The sequence below is a fragment of the Raphanus sativus genome, chromosome 6 (assembly GCF_000801105.2).
Source record: "Raphanus sativus cultivar WK10039 chromosome 6, ASM80110v3, whole genome shotgun sequence".
Classification (NCBI taxonomy): Eukaryota; Viridiplantae; Streptophyta; class Magnoliopsida; order Brassicales; family Brassicaceae; genus Raphanus; species Raphanus sativus.
The window spans coordinates 16,490,504-16,513,767 of record NC_079516.1 but is presented as its reverse complement, the minus strand read 5'-3'; the positions used below and the strand labels follow the sequence as shown (position 1 = coordinate 16,513,767).

General features: G+C 35.3%; 5 protein-coding genes, 1 long non-coding RNA gene and 1 pseudogene across 6 annotated transcripts; 2 read left to right on the top strand and 5 right to left on the bottom strand.

Annotated features, from left to right (window-relative positions):
- Positions 1 to 501: 501 nt before the first annotated feature.
- LOC108806954 (methylesterase 4) lies at positions 502 to 1,717 on the bottom strand. The gene is made up of 3 exons (XM_018579171.2): positions 1,244 to 1,717; positions 1,029 to 1,163; positions 502 to 947 (listed from the first exon to the last, which is right to left on the bottom strand). The coding sequence occupies exons 1-3, from the start codon at positions 1,607 to 1,609 to the stop codon at positions 666 to 668; spliced, it is 783 nt and encodes a 260-aa protein (XP_018434673.1). The 5' UTR covers positions 1,610 to 1,717; the 3' UTR covers positions 502 to 665.
- Positions 1,718 to 2,648: 931 nt separating this feature from the next.
- On the top strand, positions 2,649 to 3,992 carry LOC108811139 (uncharacterized). Its single transcript, XR_001943241.2, has 4 exons — positions 2,649 to 2,955; positions 3,100 to 3,301; positions 3,425 to 3,446; positions 3,599 to 3,992. It is a non-coding gene; the product is annotated as an uncharacterized LOC108811139 (long non-coding RNA).
- An 881-nt stretch (positions 3,993 to 4,873) lies between these two features.
- Positions 4,874 to 5,720, bottom strand: LOC108811112 (protein yippee-like At3g55890). The gene is made up of 5 exons (XM_018583164.2): positions 5,607 to 5,720; positions 5,496 to 5,527; positions 5,329 to 5,419; positions 5,219 to 5,250; positions 4,874 to 5,137 (listed from the first exon to the last, which is right to left on the bottom strand). Exons 1-5 carry the CDS (start codon positions 5,700 to 5,702, stop codon positions 5,095 to 5,097), a joined length of 294 nt encoding a protein of 97 aa, XP_018438666.1. The 5' UTR covers positions 5,703 to 5,720; the 3' UTR covers positions 4,874 to 5,094.
- Positions 5,721 to 8,424: 2,704 nt separating this feature from the next.
- Positions 8,425 to 10,743, bottom strand: LOC108809921 (amino acid transporter AVT1I). Its single transcript, XM_018582056.2, has 4 exons — positions 10,587 to 10,743; positions 9,962 to 10,079; positions 9,264 to 9,871; positions 8,425 to 9,031 (listed from the first exon to the last, which is right to left on the bottom strand). Exons 2-4 carry the CDS (start codon positions 10,050 to 10,052, stop codon positions 8,513 to 8,515), a joined length of 1,218 nt encoding a protein of 405 aa, XP_018437558.1. The 5' UTR covers positions 10,053 to 10,079; positions 10,587 to 10,743; the 3' UTR covers positions 8,425 to 8,512.
- Positions 10,744 to 12,590: 1,847 nt separating this feature from the next.
- Positions 12,591 to 14,449, bottom strand: LOC108807308 (defective in cullin neddylation protein AAR3-like). The gene is made up of 9 exons (XM_056990028.1): positions 14,318 to 14,449; positions 13,904 to 14,027; positions 13,784 to 13,835; positions 13,624 to 13,699; positions 13,463 to 13,545; positions 13,294 to 13,390; positions 13,166 to 13,211; positions 12,992 to 13,080; positions 12,591 to 12,851 (listed from the first exon to the last, which is right to left on the bottom strand). Exons 1-9 carry the CDS (start codon positions 14,376 to 14,378, stop codon positions 12,595 to 12,597), a joined length of 885 nt encoding a protein of 294 aa, XP_056846008.1. The 5' UTR covers positions 14,379 to 14,449; the 3' UTR covers positions 12,591 to 12,594.
- A 5,393-nt stretch (positions 14,450 to 19,842) lies between these two features.
- Positions 19,843 to 20,664, top strand: LOC108809374 (probable calcium-binding protein CML46). Its single transcript, XM_018581520.2, has one exon. The coding sequence runs from the start codon at positions 19,950 to 19,952 to the stop codon at positions 20,514 to 20,516; it is 567 nt and encodes a 188-aa protein (XP_018437022.1). The 5' UTR covers positions 19,843 to 19,949; the 3' UTR covers positions 20,517 to 20,664.
- A 640-nt stretch (positions 20,665 to 21,304) lies between these two features.
- Positions 21,305 to 22,651, bottom strand: LOC130496221 (uncharacterized; annotated as a pseudogene).
- Positions 22,652 to 23,264: the final 613 nt, after the last annotated feature.

The following is a 23,264-nucleotide window of genomic DNA, read 5'->3' as shown; positions in this document are numbered from 1 at the left end:
GTTTAATTTAACCAATGCTCCAAAATTAATATGTAGAAGATTTTTTTTGGTTTTTTAGTCAAAGGTAAAGAAGATAAATTCACTGTTATATGAGAAATAGTCATAGCATATTTTAAACTATTTTAACTTGTATTTAGATAGAAAAATAATCAACCATATATTTTACAATCTACTTTTTTGTGCTTGGCTTTTTAGTAAAAGAGAAGAAGATAAATTCACCATTATATGAAAAATAGACATTGTTATTTTTCTTTAAGTTACTATCAACCTGTATTTAGAGAAAAATTCAACCATTTTCGAAATGACAAAAAGATTTGAATAGCGATTTTGAGTTTTATTCACCGGTTTTCAATATAAAGATGGATGTTCAAAGATTATGGTTGTGTTCATCATTTTTTTCTTATTATTCTCTCTTATTTTGGAGGCGGATTTCACCCTATTCTAATCAAAAATTCGGTCTAGTACTACTAAGATTAGGAAGAAACACAATAGCCCCACAAATATCAAATGTCCACTCTGCATTGAGAGAATTATCCAAGAAGAAGAAGAAGAAGAAGAAGAAGAAGAAGAAGAAGAAGAAGAAGAAGAAGAAGAAGAAGAAGAAGAAGAAGAAGAAGAAGAAGAAGAAGCTTATGTTGCGGTGACAATCTCATGTTTTATATTATTCATGCATATCTTTGTGCAATCTCCAAGAGACGAGCACAGAGTTCTCGAGGCTTGGAGTTCATTGGCATATGATCCGCAGCTTTGATTTCCATTACTTCTTTTACCGGAAAGTTGTTGATCATCCAACGCTGGTAATCATTATGTATCACATTATCCTTTCCGCATGTGATGTAGATACGCGTAACAGATCCGTACCCTTCCTCAGTGAAGCTTCCTGTCCCTGCCAGGTTGTCCGTAACTGATGGGTTTACCCTCACCAGCATTTTCGCCAATTCAAGATCCTAAACGAAAAAAAAAAAAGGCTACTAGCAAACTCTTGTTTGTCGCTTTAAAAAGAGAGGCTTAGGACTTAGGAGACTTACCTCGACTGGTGAAAGTTGATACAAATTCTTGGCCAAGAACTTTGGTCCAAAGAGAGCAGACTGTAACGGATGATCAGGTCTCCCATAGCTTCCCAGCACGGTATCCAACCAATCTTCCGGTGACATGCTCGCCATCTATATTTCACTCAGATATCAGAAAATCACTTGTAAGAAGAGATGATACCCTGTAATACAATCATCATTTTATAATTTACATTTTTGAGAACATAAGCAGGTGGATTTGTTGTGTCAGGCATGAAGGATGTCACAAAGACCATAGCAGCGATCTTATGAGGGAAGGTGTCAGCTGCAAACGCTGCGCATATTCCTCCCATGCTATGAGCAACGAGAACCACCTTATCTTCATCAGGCGAGCTCAGAACATCAAGCAACGGTTTGCAGTAATCCTCTAGTGTTTGAATCTCTTCCAATCTGGTTGTGTTTATGCCCGACGCAGCTAGGTCTACTGCTGTCACAATGTGACCTGCAGCCTCGAGAACCGGTTTCACCTTGTACCAGCACCATGCGCCGTGGCAGATACCATGGACAAGCACATACCGCTTCTGGTCCTTTTTCTCCATTGCCTTCTTTTTATTTCAACCTTCTTGCTCTAGATAAATAGTCCTTCATCGTAAGATAATTATGGTACGAATCATTTTGGCAAAAGATAATGTATGGTGCGAGGTATTGCAGCCAATGTATGGACGAACAGTTTTGGCAAAAGATAACTTCTGACAAAAGATAATGTACAGCCAATGTATGGATGAACAGTTTTGGCAAAAGATAACTTCTGACAAAAGATAATGAATGGTACGAATTATTGCAGCCACACGTGTCTTCATGTTTGGCATTTTTCTAAAAGATTGAACATAACTCACTTACAAGAATTCTCTAATATAGCTAAGGATTATTCTACAGCTAATTGACATAATCCGTTGCTAAATTTCGAAAGGCGACGGATACGTTCCGTGGCGTCAGCTCCGACGCTATCTGTGATCCGTAGCCAATTTGTAGCTCATTAGCAATAGATTAGCGACACCAATTCCTATAGCTAATGGCGACAACTTAGCTATAACTTAGTCTGTGACTCATTAGCGACCGAAAGCTACGTGGCTACAAACTTTAGCAAGAGTCTCATAACATTATTTGTAGCTAACACAATCTATAGCTAGTACAATTTATAAATTTTGAAAAGATAATTAGTTTCCAAGTTAGCTTATGTCGAATTCTCCATAAAAGGGTCACTAAATAAACAACCATCAACATTTTGGTCAGAAGTAAACATAAACACGAATCTAATCAGAGTTATAAAAAGCTATGGTAAGCTTAAGAGTGAATCTGGTCAAACAAATTGGTAAGCTTATGCAAGATACAAAATCCACTCTCAGTAAAAAAAAAACACTAAAAATTGGTAACAATCATATATATAATGAGCCACTTTGCTCTCTCCTCAGATCATCCACGTCAGCATTTTTTAATGATTGTGGAACCCACATTTTTTTGGTTTGATTTTATAATTAAGTTTCTGCGGTTGGTTTGATGATTTAGCCAATATGATTTTGGTATATGTGCTGGTTAGGCGTATGAGAGTTTGGTTACTTAACAAAAAAAAATGTGTTTGACTAGCTTAGGGTTTCATTGTTATTTCTTCGCCTCCTCAACTTCGTCGTCTCCGATATTTCCCTGTAAATACAATGTTTTTTCCTGTTAACCTTCCATTTCGTTCAGCGAATGAATATTCACCATCACTCTCAATTAAACTTCTTAATCAAGCTTGATTCTTCGATAATGTCTTCTTCCGATGTTGTTGTTGCGCAATCAGTTGACCCGGTTCTTTGTTTCTCGGCTTCTCCGTTTTTGGGACTAGAAAAACCTCAAAAAGCATGGTGAATTCATGGGAATCACCCTACTTCTCCTTGATGAGAAGGTATTGTATCAACAAGCATCTTATATTTGATCTAAATCTTTTTTAAAGGCCGAAGCTCTAAATGAGACGGTTCCCGTCAAAGTTTCACGATTTGGTTTTTTTGGAGGTTTGATTTGACTTGACCTGATTTCGAACTGGATACAGACACTGGTTCCAGACACCGAAGGTTGGACAATGGATGGGCATTAGGATTCACTGATATACAAGACCTCAGTGTTGTGAGACCCCGCCGGCTCTTAACCCGGTCTCCGGTCGGGTCATGTGGAGAAGCTGGGTGGGCTTGAAGCTTACGTCTCTGGCTCTCCCGATTCCAAGTTGTGCGCCATCCTCATCTCTGATGTTCTTGGTAAATTATTCTTCTTCTTCTTTGCTTTGATCTCGAAGTTATATGTTTTAGTCAAAGACATTAATTTTATTGGACCCATTTTATCGCTGTATTCTGACTTGAGCTTTGTGTTCTCTTCTTCAGGGTATGAAGCTCCAAACTTGAGGTAATAGATTGTTCCATCCCGTTAGATTTTGCATGTGTGACTGTAAATAGTTTTGTTGGTTTTGCATTTTTACATGCTGAAGTCTTTTGTAAGAATTTGAACTTGATCTTATTTGATATCACTGGATAAGATGTGATTGGTTTCACTGGCAGCAAGTCTTTTGGTCACGGTTTGATTGCATTCTCTGCGGTCATTGTTCCTTATTGCAAGTTTAGAAGAAGACGATTAGATTCTATGATGAATTCCTTGCGTCGTCACTACCAACCAGCACGGTCAGCAATTCATTCCATCTGAATTAATTTATTGTGTCCTTGAGATGGTTTGAGTTCTGGGAATGTTCGAGTTGACGATAGTGCTGCTGTTGATATTTGAAGGATTGGATTGTATTTACAGCTTTATTGTGTAATGCTTTAGTTTTTTTTTAATTTGTTTGTGTTTGTTTGATAATTTTTCATTTGCCTACTGTTGCACAACACCCTTATCTTATCTCTGTATATGCAATTCAGGTGGAGTAATAGTATGGAATCATATATATTTTTATGTCCTCATAGAAAGATTTATGAAACTTTATAACAAAACCCATCATTTAAAATTATAGAAACAATTAGCTTAAAGTAGAGTAGCAGCTGATTCGTGTTTTCCAACAACAACTGACAGAGATGTTGTCTTTTTATTTAGCATTTTTTCATTAGTTTAATAGCTAGAAGAAGGTGATAGGTGTCCATCTTCAATGTGAGCACATGAATTTGTTCTTTTTTAATAGGCTAGCTTGTCTGAATACATGTAAAAAGGTAATCTTCTGCAACTCCCAAGCTACAATGAGACAGGTTGTTTGAATTTTGTTAAGTAAATCATGTGATCCAATATTAAAGCGTTCCTGTTATTACCTTCTTATGAATTCTTGAATAGATGTAAAGTAATAGTTGGTGCCTGCCGGCAAGCTGAAGGTAGCTTGAAATAGGCCAATGTGAACACTTTTCTTTTTCTTAGAGAAGTCATTTTCGCCCAGTAATCACTCATCTTCATCTCTTACTTTGCTCTGTTTTTGAAGAGACAGAGTACAGAAAAATTTTGCTTCTTTTTTAAAATATAAACTAACTTTTTTAAAGTTCTAGAGGTTTAGGAAGGAACTGCTTTTGGGAAAGAAGAGAAATAGAGACGTCTTGGTTTTTATTCGAATCTGAAAGGAGGAGATGCTTCAATTGATCAGTATGTTACACTACAATACCACAACTATATCTGACATCCCGTATATCTAATATCCCCGCGCTTGCGCGGGGCTCCGCCCCTAGTAACTAATAAACTAGACACCTCTATGTATTCAGTGTCATTCTCCTCTTTGCTATTAGTGAGAACCTGACGATATCAGAAGAAGAAGAAACAGAATGTGCCAGACAGAATAAAAACTGAATACAAAGTCAGATAGATGATTCAGTTCACATGCCATTAGTGATAGCTAATTTCATTGTACATATAGAAGAAGTGCAAAAGTAAGAACTTTTAAATGTCATCAAAATCCCAAAAGAAAGAATATGCGATTTGTTCTTGAGACTATTCACCATTCACACACTATACAAAGCAATATGAAAATCAAGAACATAGACTTCTACTCCACATTGTCTTCTTTTTCTTAATCATATACCAACTCCTAAACCTCATCATCGCTTCCTTCCGGTCCATGGAGCTCGCCCCTACATATTGTTTGTTTGCTGTTGTATTAATGAAAACATTTCTATATATAGAGGACTAACAAAGTAAAAATATCACGTTACCTCATAACCCAGTAACTATTTGGATCACTTACCTGTGAGAAAGAAACCACAAAATCAATGAACACACATAAAGTTGAAGAATTGAGTTTGCTTTGAGGCTCTTTTCTCACGCTATAAATGCCCATGTTTTTGGAACAACCGACGCAACAGATATCTGGGAAAGCGGAATTGGAAGTTGATTCAACCAGAAATGTATTGAAGCTGCCACCAAAATTAAGGACATATACTGGTTAAAATTCTCAAGAAGATGAAACAACTGAGAAGCATATATACTTACAGTCTAGTGAAGTTATATTCGTGACGACCATTCTGAAAAGAAATCACCAGCATGTGAAAATGAAGTTTCAAGTTAAAAGATGAGATGTAAGTGTGAGAAAACCTCGATCACCTTAGCGATGATATCATTGGGAAGCCCGAGATGTGTGTGGCACTTTGTGCATGTGTAGACGGGTCCCTCGAGTTCTATCACGAACACTCTTCCCATCTTCCACCAACCTGGAGACTAGTCCTACAAGATAGTGACGTGATTCGAGAGAGAAGGTTAAAACGATGACTGAAACAGGAAGAAAACTAGACAAAGAACAACCATCAAGAATTGAAAACGTGATTTCCAAGAAAAAGAAAACAAATCTGTTAATGTTGAAGAAAATGATTCTACGATGCAAAGAAAAACCCTAAGACGACGAGAAAATGTTAGCGGAAGAAGAATCCATGGATTCTCAGTGACTAAGCGATTCTTTTCAACGGGATTAACAGAGGAAAAATGTTTAATATATATTGCAACGAACGATTAACCGCTAAAGAGTGAGAGATTACGGGAAAGAGAGAGAGAGAGAGAACTCACGGTGGCCGGAGATGATGATGCAGCGACGGTGACACGGCGGGAGATGAGAAGTGAGAGAGATTCTTGGAGCCTTTTGCTTTGGAGTCGTGAGAGAGGGAGGGAGAGAGGGTTTTATATTACGTTTTAAACAAATATCATAATTCGGTTTCTGCCGGGAATAATTTGCTTGAGAGCAATTGGATCCACATTGAGAGGGTCTTCTAAATAACTTTACAGAGTATTACGGCGTTTTCGTATAATGATAAAAGTAGTGAAGAACAGTCAACGTTTCGGCATTTAGATGGGCTTTTGAACTAGTGTATACATTGGGCTGTACAACTTGATTCTTTATCACTCATGAAATCAAATGCGACAGCCTATTACTATTTATTAATGATTTCATTTTACTTTCTACTTTCTTTTTCTTGGATTTTTAGTAAAAAGATGAAAAGATAAATTGACCATTAGTTGAAAAATAGACATAGCTAATTTATTTTATTATTATCAATATGTATTTGGATAGAATAAGTCAACAGTTTTCAAGATAAGACTGATTCTAATAGTAATTTGGGTGAAATAGTTTTCAAGATAAGACTGATTCTAATAGTAATTTGGGTATATTTCACCACTTTCTTTAATAAAAGATGAATGTTCAGACTTCAGAGGTTCTGATTTGTTCGTGGGTGGCTTTTTTGAATAATGAGTATATCAAGATATGTAAATATGATTTCTTTAATGGTGTTTACCGTTGGTGTGTATCAATTCGTATTTGGCGTTAGGAGTGTTGTCTATATTGCCGTCTTTTGAGTTTGTCTTAACTCTATTTTTTCTTCTAAAATAGAAGAAAAAAATGTTGTTTTACATTGGAGATGCTCCATAATCACTTTTACTCTGTTATGATTGGAAGACTCAATGTCATTTGCGAGATGTGGCACATGCATTAAGCAGCAGAAAACTGCCATTGTTGTGTAATCTTTTTTTCTTTCTTTCTGAAAAAGGGCTTCATTGTTGTGTAATCTATGGTGTAAAATAAAACTTGTATAGAACCAGCAAAAAAGCAGTTATGAAATTATTCATATTATAAAATCAAAACATAATAAACATGTAAACTATGAAAATGTAGTCATATATAAAGTGGTTGTGTCTTTAAGTGATAGTGATTGATTTATGTGAAAATGAAAATTACTTTGTTGACTGAGATTTTCTTTTCATAGAAGAATACAAAGTGGCCAAAACTGGATACGCACTATAGCAAAAAGCATACAAATTAAAAGCTAATAATCAAGAAAAGAGAACATATTAGCCATGGAGAAGGGTCACGGCAGGTTCAAGAACGCTACCGCAAACAATCACGTTATGAGAATGAGCATCAGAACCACTCATTGTCTGCCCCTAACTAGATTTGATTTGACAAAAGTGACAATAATGAATGTAATCTATAATTAAACTTTTAGCCATTGTGTGGATCTACTCTAAATTTCACTAACTCTCTTTTCTGGTTCATGTCCTATTGAATATAGCGACATCATTTAAAATCACGTATGTATAAGTGGATGTTAATATCCACATAAATTATAAAGTATGTCACTAATATGTACCGATGTAGAAACATTGATGAAACAACATGCAATATAAAGTAACTTTAGAGTAAACGATAATAGAAATATAAACATATGAATTGATATAACATCTTTATTTGCTACAAACACTATCCTCATAATATCCATCAAACTTTCAAACACTAACAGCTAACTCTCGAATTGCAATGTAAGTACCTAAGACTTCAATGGGAATACTCATCACCACCATACCAAACAACATTATAGTCTTTTTCTTAACACATTTTTTTTACAACATTATAGGCGTAAACAAAAAACAACATTATAGTCTCAAACCCAAACTTCTTGAAACTTCCAGAGATTTCAGGTAAGATAGGCAAGGGAGAAGAATAGAATGTTACGCTCGTAATGCTCCAACCAAAGACATCATATAGCCGAAGAACGGAAGTGTCCGCTTTCTCTAGATGAGATCTCGGTTCAATGGATGTAAACGGTCGCAACGGGTCGGGTTTGGAGGAGGCAATCTTCAGATCTGTCTGCTGAACGACGGTGCGTGGAGGATTTCTCTCGTGCCGTCAGAGATGGTGTATGTTGGGTTTCTTGGTTGGTCAGTATTTTCTTTGACCGTTCAAGCTTGCTTGGTCTCACCATGCTTCGCTGGTTATTAGGCTACGTTCACTGCTTTGGTTTCTTTTCACTGTCACTTTCTGTTGTTGTTTAGTTTTGTTTCTGCATTCCGCTACTAGTCTCTTTATAATCTAGGTAAAAAACTTGAAAATTTGGTATAATAATTTAATATTTTATTGAAAAAGAACTTTAGAGTAAACGATGAAAAGAAATATTATAAGCATATGAATTGATTTAACATCTTCATTTGTTACAAACACCATCCTCATAATATCAATCAAACTTTCAAACACTAACAACCAACTCTCGAATTGCAATGTAAGTACCTAAAACTCCAATGGGAACACTCATAGCTACCATAACAAACAACATTATAGTCTCAAACCCAAACTTCTTGAAACTTCCAGAGATCTTCAAGTAACATAAGCAAGGGAGAAGAATAGAGACCGTTACGCTCAGCAAAGCTCCAACCAAAGACATCATGTAACCGAAGAACGGAAGTGTCTCAGCGATGACCACACTGCTTGCTATACATAATGTACTTATTAAGAGATGCAAATATGTTTTCTTGGCGTAACGCGAAGGAAACCAATCTTTTATGGTGTTAACGGTTGGTGTGATCATCAATGCGTATTTGGCTATGGGGTTTACGAGGGTTGTGTATATTGCCACCTTTGAACTCGTCTTATGAGTCGGAAGATTCAATGTTATTTGCGATAGAGTATTTGATCCATACATTAAGTAGCCCAATACCGCCATTGATGTGTAGCCTATAGTGCATAATATAAAACTTATAAGTAGGACCTGCAAAAAAAGAGATATTATTTTAGTTTTAGTTTTCATATATACAAAACAAAATATAAATTCATGCCAGTGGTCACGAGTTTGTTGGTTAATGATAGTGATTGATTTATATCTATTCGCCGAGTCCCAACAACAATACATGAGATTTTCTTAAACCCACCTTCAGATTCGTGATCTATAAATATACATAATCCAAATTTAACAATATATATGTGTGGAAATGATGACTTACATTGTTGAACTGATGTTTACTTTTCATAGAATTATACAAAGTGGGCAACACCGGATGTGCACCATAGCAAAAAGCATACAAGCTCAAAGCCGTAGGGATACCACTCCAGTTAATCAGCTTTCTACTTTGGCGAAACCCGATTCCATCAACAGCCCCAACCCAAGATATTGATCCAAGAGTCACCACCGTAGCTAAAACGCCACTCATGGAAACGTAAGACAAGACGCTTAGATTATCCCACCAAAGAGTTGGCATGATGACGAGGGCCACTGAGGCCATGAACGATTGTTTCCCGTTCATTCTCAAACCGATCATTTCGATGTTAAACCCTGGGAAAAGATTGTGAAGATTGTCTCCTTCCATGATCAAGAAGCCAGTGGTGACTAGGTATAGTTCTAGGTGCATGAAGACTGACACAATGATTCTTCCGGGTCTACCAAACGCGCGCTCTCCAATGTCTGGATACGTTTTAATGCTGCGGTCCGCGTTCATGCATTTTGTAATGAGTAAAGATGTGTAGAATGCGGTTGCGGCTAGGAGTAACAGAAGTGATAGACTTAACCATCCTCCACGAGCTAATGAATATGGTACTGATAATATTCCAATGCCTAAAACAATTCACGTTATCGTCATTAGCATTCAAATTGTTATACAAAGACGAGTAAATATATAAAATGCATCGACTAGTAAAAGTTAACCTGAAAAAGCGTTGAGTGCGTTGAAACAAGTCTTGAAGAGAGATGAAGATCCTCCATCGTCAAGTTGTTTTTCGTGGTTATCTTCTTCCATTGCTGATACCTTCCTCGTAGGAAGTTCCTATAGGAAAGTAGAGAACGTAATTTTATTTTTGGAAACTAATGCAAAAAGTATTGATGATGTTGGTGTGTATGTGAAGTTTAACGTGTACAGTTTGAACTTCTATAGAAAGAAAGTATTGTAAATACTGATATATTTTTTTTGTAAAAAATGAGAAAATGTTATATGGCTGAGTTCATCTAGAGCGAAAACAAGAGAACCGTGATTACTCATAGTGACTAATTAGGAGTTACGTGTGCGACACAGAACACTCAAATTACTTGAGAAACAACTTTTCTTTGCAAATTTTTTGAAGAAGATATACTTTTGGGTTATGCATATATATGAATAAATATATAATTATAATCTCAAAAAAAAAAAAAATTTGTAAATATAATCTCAAAATTTCCAAGGCTTGTTTACACACAAAAACATATAATTCTTTTCCTCTCTAATGAAGTTTAAGAGATCACATAAAGGATTCAAAAATTATAATTTTCAAACAAGAAAAGAACCCCTATAATTTACCTGGAAATAAATGGGAAGAGTTTCTGTAACTCTAAGGAGCTTACTCAATCTCCAAAGTGAATCGTCGAACAATGAAGAATGACACAGGATCAGGTTGTCCTATTTAAGTTTTGAGATCACGAAAAAGGAGTGGATAGTCTCACGCATATGAAAGTGAAGACAAAACTTTTTAGGTGATTATGATTTAAAGTCCTACACGATAGGGATTCAATGCCAACTAACCACTAGATTTTAGCTTCTTCTTATTTTTCTCAAATCTAAACAACATTCTAAATTATTGACATTTAAATTTCTAATTTACGCAGTCTATTTTTAACATAAAATATGGTCCAATCATTAATTGCAATATTACAAAACTTTAGAATCCACATTTCAAAATATTAGAAATGGTAGCCACTTTTCAGTTATGCTAATAATTAAAGACTAAACTATTCTTTAACTTATTATTCAAATTACAAAATCATATCGACAATGATCTATGATTTACGTTTCATAAGTTCAGATGTATATTACACTTGTTTGTATGTAAAAATCTGCACAAATATTTATGTGATTATTTTGATTTTGCTTAAATGATTTCTAGTTTTGGTTTCTAGAGTTTATATTGAATACAATAGATTATGCTCTCTAGAAAAAAAAAATGCCGTCCAGTCCAAGTCTTGAGAGACTTTGTGGCATGTCCTCTTCTACTGTTTTAATAGCTTAGGTCATTAATCTATATAAAGGAAAAACATTTGAAAAACTGTAACACTAATTTTGTAATAATTAAAAAAATCATTTGTTTATGTAACAATCTTAATTAGTTTTACGTGTCATCCTTACATTCAAATTAAAAAGCATGGTGGTCTAATTCGATTTGTATATCTCGCTAGATACATCGAATGTCAACTATATGATATCATATCTCCTATTAACTAAAGCAAGATCTCGCATTTTCCTTAAATAAAAATTACAGAGTTACTTAATATGATTAGCGTATATATAACGATTAATGATTATGATAATAAATATTTGATAACAATTTTTGTATTCTAGATCTTTTTTGTTTAATTTTATATTATTAAAAAATATAAAACAATCATATTAACCATATAATAAAAATTTTATATTTTTCTTATATGTTATATTTTGGATTTCTTAAAACGACTATAAATTATTAGAAATTTTAAAATCCCACTTTAAAATTTTTGTGATCAATGGATTATACATAATCATAAAATTGTATTAATATAGATTTTTATTTAATAAATATTAAAATTAAGTAATATATATATATATATTCAGCTAACAACTTAAGGCAAGAAAATTGGTTGTATCAATTTAGACGTCTAGTTGAAACATTTCAAACTATGTAGAATATAAGGTCAAAATAATTTGATTTTGGAAATAATACTAAGCTGTTGGTTGTAAAACAATTAAAATGGTTCTCAGTGATGTTAAAAGTAAAATATTTTTAAAAAATTGTAAAACATGTTTTTGTAATAAAAATTCACTTGATAACCATATTATGATTTTTATAGGTATAAAAAGGATGATAAAAAATTTAAACCCAAATTGATCAGATTCATCCTAAATTTAAAATGAAATTTGGTTCACAGTTACAATTACAAATTACAAATGTTCAGCCAAACATATAAATGATTATATAAAAAAAACATAACTGAATGCATATTAGAAAAATTTAAATACATATACATATTTATTTTTTTAATATTATATATTTTTAACTTTTATTATATAAGCTTTGCACAAGTTTGATCCTAGTTCCCTAATTAATTATAAGGGTTGAACAAGGCCATTAATCCATAAATTAAATCTCGAATTAATCTTAAGATTTGACTTTGATTACACAATAAAATTCATCAGACTAGCAGCATTGCAACTCAACTTTAAAAAAAAATATTAATTTATGAATCGATAGGGTATCAAATGTTATATAAGCTTACAACAAATAAGAGCTCAACTTCAACTTGAGACCTCTTTTCTTTTGTATATTATTAACCAGTGCTTATATAGGATGGTGTTTTGCGTTACATGGCTTATCTCCAGTCGATGAAAGACTCGCAAACCCTTGTGATAGACTTCTCTCAATCTCGCAATGAGACTTAGATGAACATTTTGGACTGTCATCTGATTTGAGTCGTTTCATGTATTGACTTCCTGATACTTCTTCACCATCATCATCATCTTTTGATGTTTTTCTCTTTAAGCCTGGAACATTTCTTAGACCCGTGTGGCATCGGTGATAATCTTTGTGATGCTCATCTAACAACACAGCACCAGGAAAAGAACAAGAAGAGAGTAAAAACCTAACCACAGCAGCAGCAGAAGAACAAGAAGATAGTAAAACTATGCCTAATAATCTCAAAACCTCTCAGATTATTACAAAAAAAAAAAAAACATACCTGAAAGATGATCTTCATAAAGGCATGTTTGAGATTCAGTGTCACCACAGTTACATGACAAGGTAGTGTCCTTTCTCGGTCCCAAAATGCTGTGTATCGATAACAGAATGATTTGTAATTATATCGTTTACTTGTTGAGAAAGCAAGCTTTTTATTTCTCTTTTGGTTCCAAACCTGTACATATGCTCAACAAACTCATCGATGAGGACAGGCCAAGAACCTATACGTGAAACACAACAACACAATAAGATGAGTACAAAAAAAACACATAAAGATAAACAAACACACTTTGTTTTTTGTACCTTGAGAGTCATATCCTTGTAGATTCTCATGTACACAACGACTAAACACCAAGACTTGTTGCCAAGTATCTTCTGTAATATTGTGCCGTTGGTTTTTCTACAAAGATTAAAAAAACAAATCATCTTCTTCTGCTCGTAAGACAGACAAGACATAACCGTTATAAAGTACCTCAATGTAGTCACACCAGTGGTTAAGTAACCTAAATCTCCCAACCAAAACCAGTTTCCATGCGGTAACAGCTCTACCTACATCTGCACAAAGATTCAAACGGAGCTTTTTAAGTAACCAAATAAATGACTGAAGAGAGAGAAAACAAAGGGCTCTCTTACTTATACTCTTCTGTCCATTCTCACGGCACATGAAGAAAACAAAATCATAAAAGCGTGTAAACTCTGAGAAGTCAACCTACAAAGAGAGGATTCATTCATAAAAGGTTATACAGATCATCAAAGGTTATGTAGGGAGACAAAGTAAAAAAAAAACACTTGCCATTAAGTCCAGGCGTGACATCAACTTGAACAGTTCATCAAAAATGGAGATTCTGCCGGCCATAGGGGGGATTAGCAGCGCAAGAGACAAGTATATGATGATGAACCATAATCAAATCACCTTGGTTGAAACTTGTTGTGGACTAGAGTTAAGAGCTGAGTCAATGCTTCTTTAAGATAGTTAGCTCTTTGTGATTCCTCGTGGGGTTTATAAATATTACATAGACCTTGACTTGATTGAATCTCTACAAAACATAAAAGAAACCCATAAGCAAAAAAGGTGGAAACTTTATACTGGAGAAACAAAAATGTGTAATGATTAATCAAAAGTCAATTGGATTGATTGAGCTCAAAAGAATCCATTTTTCTCATAGCACAAGTCAGAGAACCAACAAATTTAGGATTCACAGACAAAACCAATCTTTGTGTGAGATTATTAGAAGAAAAAAAAAAGCAATCTTTTTCAGGAAAAAAAGAAAAACTCAAAATGAAAAGAATCAAAGAGATCAAAAAGAAGGAAAGTAGGGGACTTTACCACAGAATCTGCGGTATATCTCGAATATATCGAGTCGAACAGACACCGGCGAAGAATCCATGGATGATTCTCTCGAGCTCGACGGCGAGATCGAAAGTTGGACAGCCAAACAACACCCACAAGCAGCAAATAGCTTAAATTACTAAAAGACGAAAAACAAAACAAATTTAAATCATTAAATTTATCGCCTATTATAGTCAAATCGGACCCAAACTCAAGGCCCATTAAAAGTCAAATTGAGCCCGAACTCAAGGCCTATTAAAAGTCTAATTTTTAGTGTTTAAATTGAAGTTGAAGACGGCTTGTGTTTCAAAAAAAAAAAAAAAAAACAAAGACAGCTTGTGAAACCTCTTGGATTATATACTCAGTGTTGGAATCTGGAGAAGCTACAAATTCTTCTTTTACAGGTCATGAGGTAGGAAAAACCGAGTCTAATCCTAATCCAAAATGGACCAAGAAGGGTTCATATGGTGATGAACATATTAATATACAAAAAAAATAGTGACAGTAGCACAAAAGTTATTAAGGAACCTACTGAATAATGTTGACTGATTTTCTTATATTAAGTAACTAGATGATAATCCGTGCCTTGCACGGAATGAGATTATTTTTAAGATATTAAGAAGTTAGGTATGTTTATTTTGGATATCAGTTTAGTTTCGGGTTGTTTTCGGATTTTAAGATCCTATGATATAAATACATTCTAAATTCATATTCATTTTCGTTTGTTCGGTTAAAATGGTTGAGATTTTTGGTTTTTTAATGATAAACTAAAGACTATTTATATTTGTTTGGTTTCATGTTCTTTGAATTTTAGACAATTCTAATGTAAACCAATTGTTTCATATTATAAATTATGAACAAATTCATAATAAAATCAAATTTATATAACTGTTGAAGAAAACAAAGATACCTATAAAACAATTCATTTCATTACAATTTAGTTAATGGTGAAATAAAGATTTTTAAATAATAATATTCTATATTACGTCTGATTTAGAATCTTCACTCGCGGTGAATATTTAGCTATATAAGTACGAACTTTAATGTGCATATTTGTGTGTATGTAAATTTTTTAAAAAGTGTTTCATCACTATACATATAACGTTAACTAATATGGAAAGAAATATTTGTTGATATAACAAATGAAAGTTTCAATTCTTAAATTAAAATTAATTAAATATAAAATATACTTAGTCATTACAAAATATTTTTTGAAAATAATGACAATTAAATTATATACATAAACCATGGTATAAAAATATATACATAAACAATAATATTAATACATCTACACATTGAGTCTGCTGAGTTTAATTTTTACAATGTGTTAAACATAAGCCCAATGAATTTTTAACAATCAAGCATTATGTTTCAACATTTATTTTTCAATTTGGCCTGCGTAAAACATCTTCACAACCTACGAAATAAAAAAAACTCGAAACTTAGACATATTTAAATAAAGAAAACGAAATTAATAAAATTTATTTAGATGAAGAGTAAAGATGCCTACATTGGAGTCGATAAAAACAATTTCAATAGTTAGACCACCACCAGCAGAATACTGCTTCCACAAATGAATGATCTTAACCATAATCTTCCACATTGACTTGAATAGTTTTAAATCAGACACAGAAGTTACCGCAACCATTATAGGAGAATGAGACAAACTTGTTAAGGTTTCGGGTGTAGTGAATGAATAATATTATGTGGAGCAGCAACCTTATATAGGTTTACTAAACCTAATTCAATAAATGTGGTATCTTAGTATAATATCGTATTAAATGGTAAATATTTTTACCTTGCCAATCACTCTTAAATATATAAATTTCCATAGCAAAAAAAAGTGAAATATATGCCATTTAGTATCATCAATTTACCTTGCCAATCACTCAAAAAATATAAATATTGTAAAAATGTTAATGCTAGCCGGTTTAATTCGGGATGGGTAGAATTCATTGATATCGGTTTAAAAATCTTAATCATATTATTAAAATTCACGTGTAATAAAATTGTAGTATTTCATTCGCTTTAAAATTCATGTGTACTACGTGAGAATGATTCGTAAAGCATGTTTGACAATGGGAGACTGTAATAAAAACTCTTATAGTTTGTATAGAATGTGTTATCGTTTCTGTCAAACTGTTATTGTTTGTGAAAACAAATGCTCCAATGTCATTCATTGTCAAGAATGAAACAACATGTCTACATTTCTTATAGGCAATAATACCATAGCTACTACAATAGATTAAGCCTGCAGTAATAACTCTCATTGTTTGTGTAAAAAATTTGGGTTTGCATTATCTTTCTACTATTAACAATGCAATAGTTTGCCTCTTCCTTATAGACCGTTGATGCTCGAATGTTCTCCTTTGCTTCTCTTCTCCGCTCTGTTTTTCCTAATAAACATTCAAGTACGCTGCAAAGTAAGTATATCATCAAGGCTCACGGTCTCTAACTTCTCTACATTCTTAGCTCAATTAGATCTCTATATTTTATTTATTAAGCCATTGAAACATTCCAAGGAGGAAACTGAGAGGGATGGTTGATCCTCTCTTGGCAAAAAAAGTTACAATGGCTTCAGCGAATCCCTATTCTCCTGACAGTTCTATCAACGCATCATAAAAGCAATGATACTCGAACCGGACAGTTCTATCAATGCATCAGTGCATATATCAATGACAGCTCTCTCTCTCTCTCTCTCTCTCTCTCTCTCTCTCTCTCTCTCTCTCTCTCTCTCTCTCTATCTCTCTCTCTCTCTCCTCCCAAAATGCAGCCGCTGTCCTCAAGACTGCAAACTACTAAAGAACCCGGGTCGGATCCTCCACGGATGTGAATCAACCCACATGTCGTTATCCGAGCAAGGCTGGCAATTCTCTTGACCTTCTTCCAATTCTCTTGGTCTCCACAACGTGGTTCACTTGAACCCGAAGAGTCCTGCTTATGATCTCTTGTCCAAGATGCTGGAGTACGATCCTCTGAAGCATATAACAGCCTCGCAGGCGTTGGAGCATGAGTACTTCAGGGTGGAGCCTCTCCCGGGGAGGAACGCGTTTGTAGCGTCTCAGCCGATGGAGAAGAACGTGAATTACCCTACTCGTCCTGTTGATACGAACACCGACTTCGAAGGCACGACACGCATCAACCTGCCTCAAGCGGTGGCGGCGGGAAACATGGCGGGAGGTCATGGGATGGGGAGTAGGTCGATGCCGAGACCGATGGTTGCACACAACATGCAGAGGATGCAACCGCAAGGTGGTGTGATGGCTTATAATTTCCCTGTTCGAGTATGAAAAAAAAATCGTTAAGTTTCTTGTCATGTAAGCAAATAAGGAAATAAAGTTATGCATTAAATGATCCGTTTTTTTAAATTCGCTTACAGCATGATATGTGGAATGAAGCCTTCTCATGCATTCTGATGAAAACCGTTTAAAGAAAGCCTTAAAAATGCTTCTCCTTTAATATATAGGGGATCTCAAAAACCAAGCTATTACCTAACATAAGAGCATGTTTATTGGTAGCAACCTTAAGTGTTGCTTAAGTGGGTCATCATTAATTTTTAACTATTAAAATTAAGACAAGCAACTTTGTTGAGAGATACTTAACTAAAGGGGTTTATTGGTAGTTGCTTAATTAAGGGGTGCCTAAAAAATAAACATAATTTTATTGAAGATAAACAAAATCAACAAGAACAACAAGAAAATTTGAAACAATGAGAAAATAGAAGAAGATCAAGACCAGGAACATTTGACAATAACCAAGAACATTTAAACTACATTAAAACCGTGATACGTAGAACAAGAAACTTAAAGCCACAACCGACCATCACTAAGATCAGTTCACTAGAAAAGCCATTCTTGATGTTGTTCCAATAACGTACCTTTTCTTTCTGATGGCTTCCAATAAGCAATAGAAGGTCTCCTATAGTAATGCTAGTGATCACTACCTGAGAGCTCCACTCTTTCACTAATTATTTACCTGACAATAATAACGACAAGAAGAACAACATGAGAACAAGAACAACATGAGAACAAGAACACATTTATATCATCAAAAGTACAGACAGAACACAACCAACAACAACAAACAAAGTTCAAAGTAGACAGGAAAAAAATACAGAGTAATTCATAACAAAGCAGACAAGCTTTTGGTACCTGATTCTAAAATTATATATCAAGCTTTTGGTATCTGATTCTCTAATCTTAGGTTGAGAAGAGAAGATACACATAACCCAACTGATTGAGAAGCATCTATGAATCCTACCACACAAACAAAACAACAAATAATTTACCTTACGATATGACTCAGCTGTTTCAGTTCGACTCAGATGCATCCTATTTTCGGGAGCGACAGAGAGAGATCGATAGAGAACAGAAATAAATAAAGTCAGCCACTTTTTTTTCAACCAAATCATAATCCCAACACAATCACAAAACAACAAGGATTTTACCTTTCGATTCGACTCAGATGGATACTGTTTTCGTGATCAACAGAGAGAGAGATAGAGAACGAAAAGAAACAAAGTCAGCGTTTTTTTTTCCTTCTAAAAATCCAAATACAATCACAAAACAACAAAGCTTTTATCTATCAATTCTCAAAACAGATGCTTGATTCGACACAGATGCATACGATTTTCGTAATCGGCAGAGAGAGAGACAGAGAAACCAATCATTGTTATGCTTTGCGGTAGTGCCGGAAACGGATTCGAAGGTTTCTGAGGACGAAACGGGCGGGATCACCACCGTCGGGATCCTCGGTGAGTTTGGACCCGTTGAGGCAGAAAGAGGCGAGGCTGAAAGTCCGAGTCACCACAGGCTCCAATCCTGAGTCATCGGTCATACTCCTGCCATGACTTCTTCTTCCTTCTTCCTTCTTCGCGAATAAACCAGAGAGAGAGAGAGTCACGACACCTGTCCAAGAAACAATGTTGCTTCTCGTGCTTAATTAGGGGCCGTCGCTTCTACTTTCTTCTATTTTTTTTAATTGTAATTATATTAATCAACCTCATTAAGCTACGGCGATAAACATACTCTAATATATATCTAAAAATTTTACATTGCTTCAAAATATGGATCTCTCATCTCTTGGTAGGCCTTGATTAAAAGTGAATACTATAGAAGAAGATCACGTCGTGTATCTATTGAATCCCCAATTCTCTATCTAGTCTCTTGAAGATGCACTTAAAGCACGGAAGTGGAAGGGAGACCTTGACCATGAATGAATGGGGTTAGTATAGTCAAACATTTCTCAAAAGAGTCTTGTCTTGCATGGTCATGCATGTTTAATTTTTCTTTATTGATAAAGAAAGAAGAAAATCATACACGCACTAGCCGACCAAACTTCCCTCCAAATAAGACCAAGAAACTCATGTTTACATTTTCCTTGAAGATATTGACGAAACTTCCTCTTTTAAAATTCATTTTAAAACACGGACTTTGTCTTTTGTATCTCTACATGCACCCACCACCTCTCTTCTGCCTCTTTAGAAAACCCTATCATATATGTCTATATAATATATGTTTCATTCATCCATCCATTCATAGTCATACACAGAAATTCTATAGCTCCAAGATCTCCTCTAAGACGCTTCTTTGTGATTCATTTTATTCTCTTTCATTGATATACAAACACCATGGAAAAGAGTTTCTTGTCTGAATACAAACAATCTTCTTCTCTCACTTTCTTTGCTCTGATCAACTTGTTCCTTATCAAATTTGGCAGATGGGTTTCTTCTACCCGCATCTTTTTATTCAGATTCTTTACTCTTCTTCAACACCATCAACGTGTTTCACACAAACATGAGAATTTAACCAAACACCACATAGAAGAACAACAAGAAGAAGAGTATGATGATCTCTGTAGAGAAGACGCAGAGATGGTTATGAGAAGGTTAGGACTTTCTACCGACCAAGAAAGCGATGAGCTTCAAGAACGCTACAGTTCCACGGAGATCTCAAGTTTGTTCAAAAGTAATGAAGCGAGCTTAGCGGAAGTGAAGCAAGCTTTTGATGTCTTCGATGAAAACAGAGATGGCTTTATCGACGCTACAGAGTTGCAGAGAGTTTTGACAATCTTAGGTTTCAAAGAAGCATCTCACCTAGAGAATTGCTCGGCTATGATCAGATCATCAAATGATAACAAAGAAGAGAGAATCGATTTTAACGGATTTGTGAAATTCATGGAGAATAATAGCTTGTGATAAATCAGATATGGTTTATCTATTCTTTTGTTTCATTTAACATATATCTGCTTCTTGATTCTCATGTTTTTCTTTGTTTTTTTTTGGGATGAAATTTTGTAATTGCTATAACACTCATATGCCATTAATCAAAACTTTCATGATATTTTGGGAACATTTTAGTAATTTCCGGGCTTCCAAAATAAACTCATAAGTCGTAACATAAGATAATACATCAAATAATCACTTCTCTCGAAATTTGGAACCAATGATCGAAATCACATACTTTCTCTTTTTTGACTATGATCCATCTTAAGCTCAGAGGGGCTAAGATGAGTGTAAACAGAGAAAATAATCTGAGCCTTACATTGAGGAATCTCGTCACACTCAAAGTAATACCAATCTTGGAGCAACTGCACTTGGAAGCAAAACTTCTTAGAAAATTGATAAGATCCTATCTGAGTGACAGAAAGGGGAGAAGATTGAGGAAGAGCAAAGGTAGAAGAGAAGATAGAGAGGAAGACCAGTTTGATATTTGTGATCAAAATGCATGAGCTTACTGCTTATGCTAGTTAAGTTTCACTCATGTGGAATGCAAAACTGCTATAGTTTACTTGGTCTTTGATTCAACTATATGCTGAGTGTTTCATTTTGTAACATGTTATTCAACATTTGGTTAAGAAATTCAATAAATAGCACATGGAGTAAAAGAAATAAAGACACTTGATTTCTTAGCTTGTCATGTTAATGGCTTACAAACGAAATGGATTTTGATAATAATAATAGTAATCAAGTCTTAATTAGCTCCTAGTCTTCTTTTTCTCTCTAAATGTTGGGGTTTTGGTAGCCGACCCCAAGAAAATCTATAAATGCTGGAGGTTTGGTGGTCTCAAAATATCTGGCCACCACTCTATGTTCTGCAGATGATGATGATGATGATGATGCCGAGAGTGATGGTGATGATGGTTGCAGTGTCAGTGCTAAGGAATCTGCAGGGAAGGTTGAGCAGTGATGGTGCGGGCCCTGCATTGGCATGCGGGAAGAACAATACTCTTCTTGCAGATACTGAGCTTTCAGGTTAGTTGTATACTCTTTTAACGTTTCCCAGCTGTTCTTTTCCAGATTCATAGCTTCACCATCTACAGTACCTGCAAACACACACACATAAACATGAAAGCTTAAAAATCACCAGCATAAACATGAAGCTTTAACATGTATACTAGATAGAGTAAGAAGAAGACACAAACCAGGAGGGAGATGGGAGGTTTTTTTATCTGAAGTAGGATTATAAGCATACTCATTGATACTCCTTAGGTAAGAAGTTGATTGTTGCCTCAACTTTCTTGCCATGAGGACATGCCAGTGATTCTTCAAGGCATTGTCTGTTCTTCCATCAAAAAGCTTAGCAATCATAGCCCATTTGCTACCAAATGCTCTGTGAGCTGCAAGTAGCCTCTCTTCTTCCTCAACGCTGAAAGCTCTTTTGTTGATCCTCGGGTCTAGCTGGTTAAACCACCTCAATCTGCAACTCTTTCCTTTTAACAACACAAGAAAGAAAAGAAAGAAAAAAAACACATTTTAAGTTCACTTTCTCCGGAAAATAGCAGAGGAAATATATATTTTTTTTTTACCTGTTCTTCTTCCTTGCATCTTCTCTGCAATGTGGTTCCAGTTTTGAGGACCGTAGACAGCAACAAGTTCCATCAGCTGAGAATCCTCAGAGATTCTCCAATGTCCTCTGCTACAACCCCTAGAAGAACCTCTCTGCTTCTTCTTGAATTCATCACTCTTCTTCAGCATGCTTCTTTTATTAGAGAACTCCACTGCCTTGTTTTCTCCAAAGCCATTAAATGCTCCTCTGCACTGAAGATCAAAAGGGTATTCTTGGAAACAAGAAAAATCCATGTAGCTCTTCTCTTGGTCTCATATATTCACACAGAGAGATAATATATACATGGAGATAAAGCATGTGATGTTTGGATCTGGTGATGGCTATGTTATCGTATGCAAATCTTTTTGATTGCCAAAAATGGAAACCTGAGGACAGAGAAGAATAGGTCTGAGGAGAGAAGAGTATATATGGAAATAGAAAGAAACCCCACGCATACATCTTTCATGGTTGCTCTGTTAAGAACAGTTTCAGTTCTCTGACATCATGTTTTTTTTTTTCACAAATTGAAATTTTATTAAAGGACCAAGTCCAAACCAAACGGCTACAAACCAGCCCACACGGCTCAACAAAAAGAAAACAAAAGGACCCGATAAACACAACAACAAAGGCTAAAAGCCCAACCCGCGATTCATGCAACTTAACCAAACCCACATGTCCCATTAAACCCTGAACGCCGTCCACGTGTGCAAATCGCCGGTAAAACGCGACACACGCGTCACCAGATCGCCACACCATGGCCCAAAGACCGAGATTTTCGCTGGAAACCCACCGGAGACAAACCATCGCGCCCCACATCGCATCCAACATCACGTCCAGCATCGCCGCTCACACTTTATCACCGAAGGACTTCATCGAGTTCACATCGAGATCTCATTCAGTTCATCCTAGCACACTGACGACTGCAAACCAAACTCTTCCCATGCTTCTTCCCCACCGTAGCTCCACCGCCGGAGAGCTTCCATCGAAGTCTTACCAAGATCTCATCCGCCGGAAACCGAAGCTGGAACACCGAAGAGAAAACCAAAACCAGAAGGAATCAAAACCGAAAATCCAAAAGTCGGCGAGGTTCGGCTGAAGAAGCCTCTACCCCCCGCAGT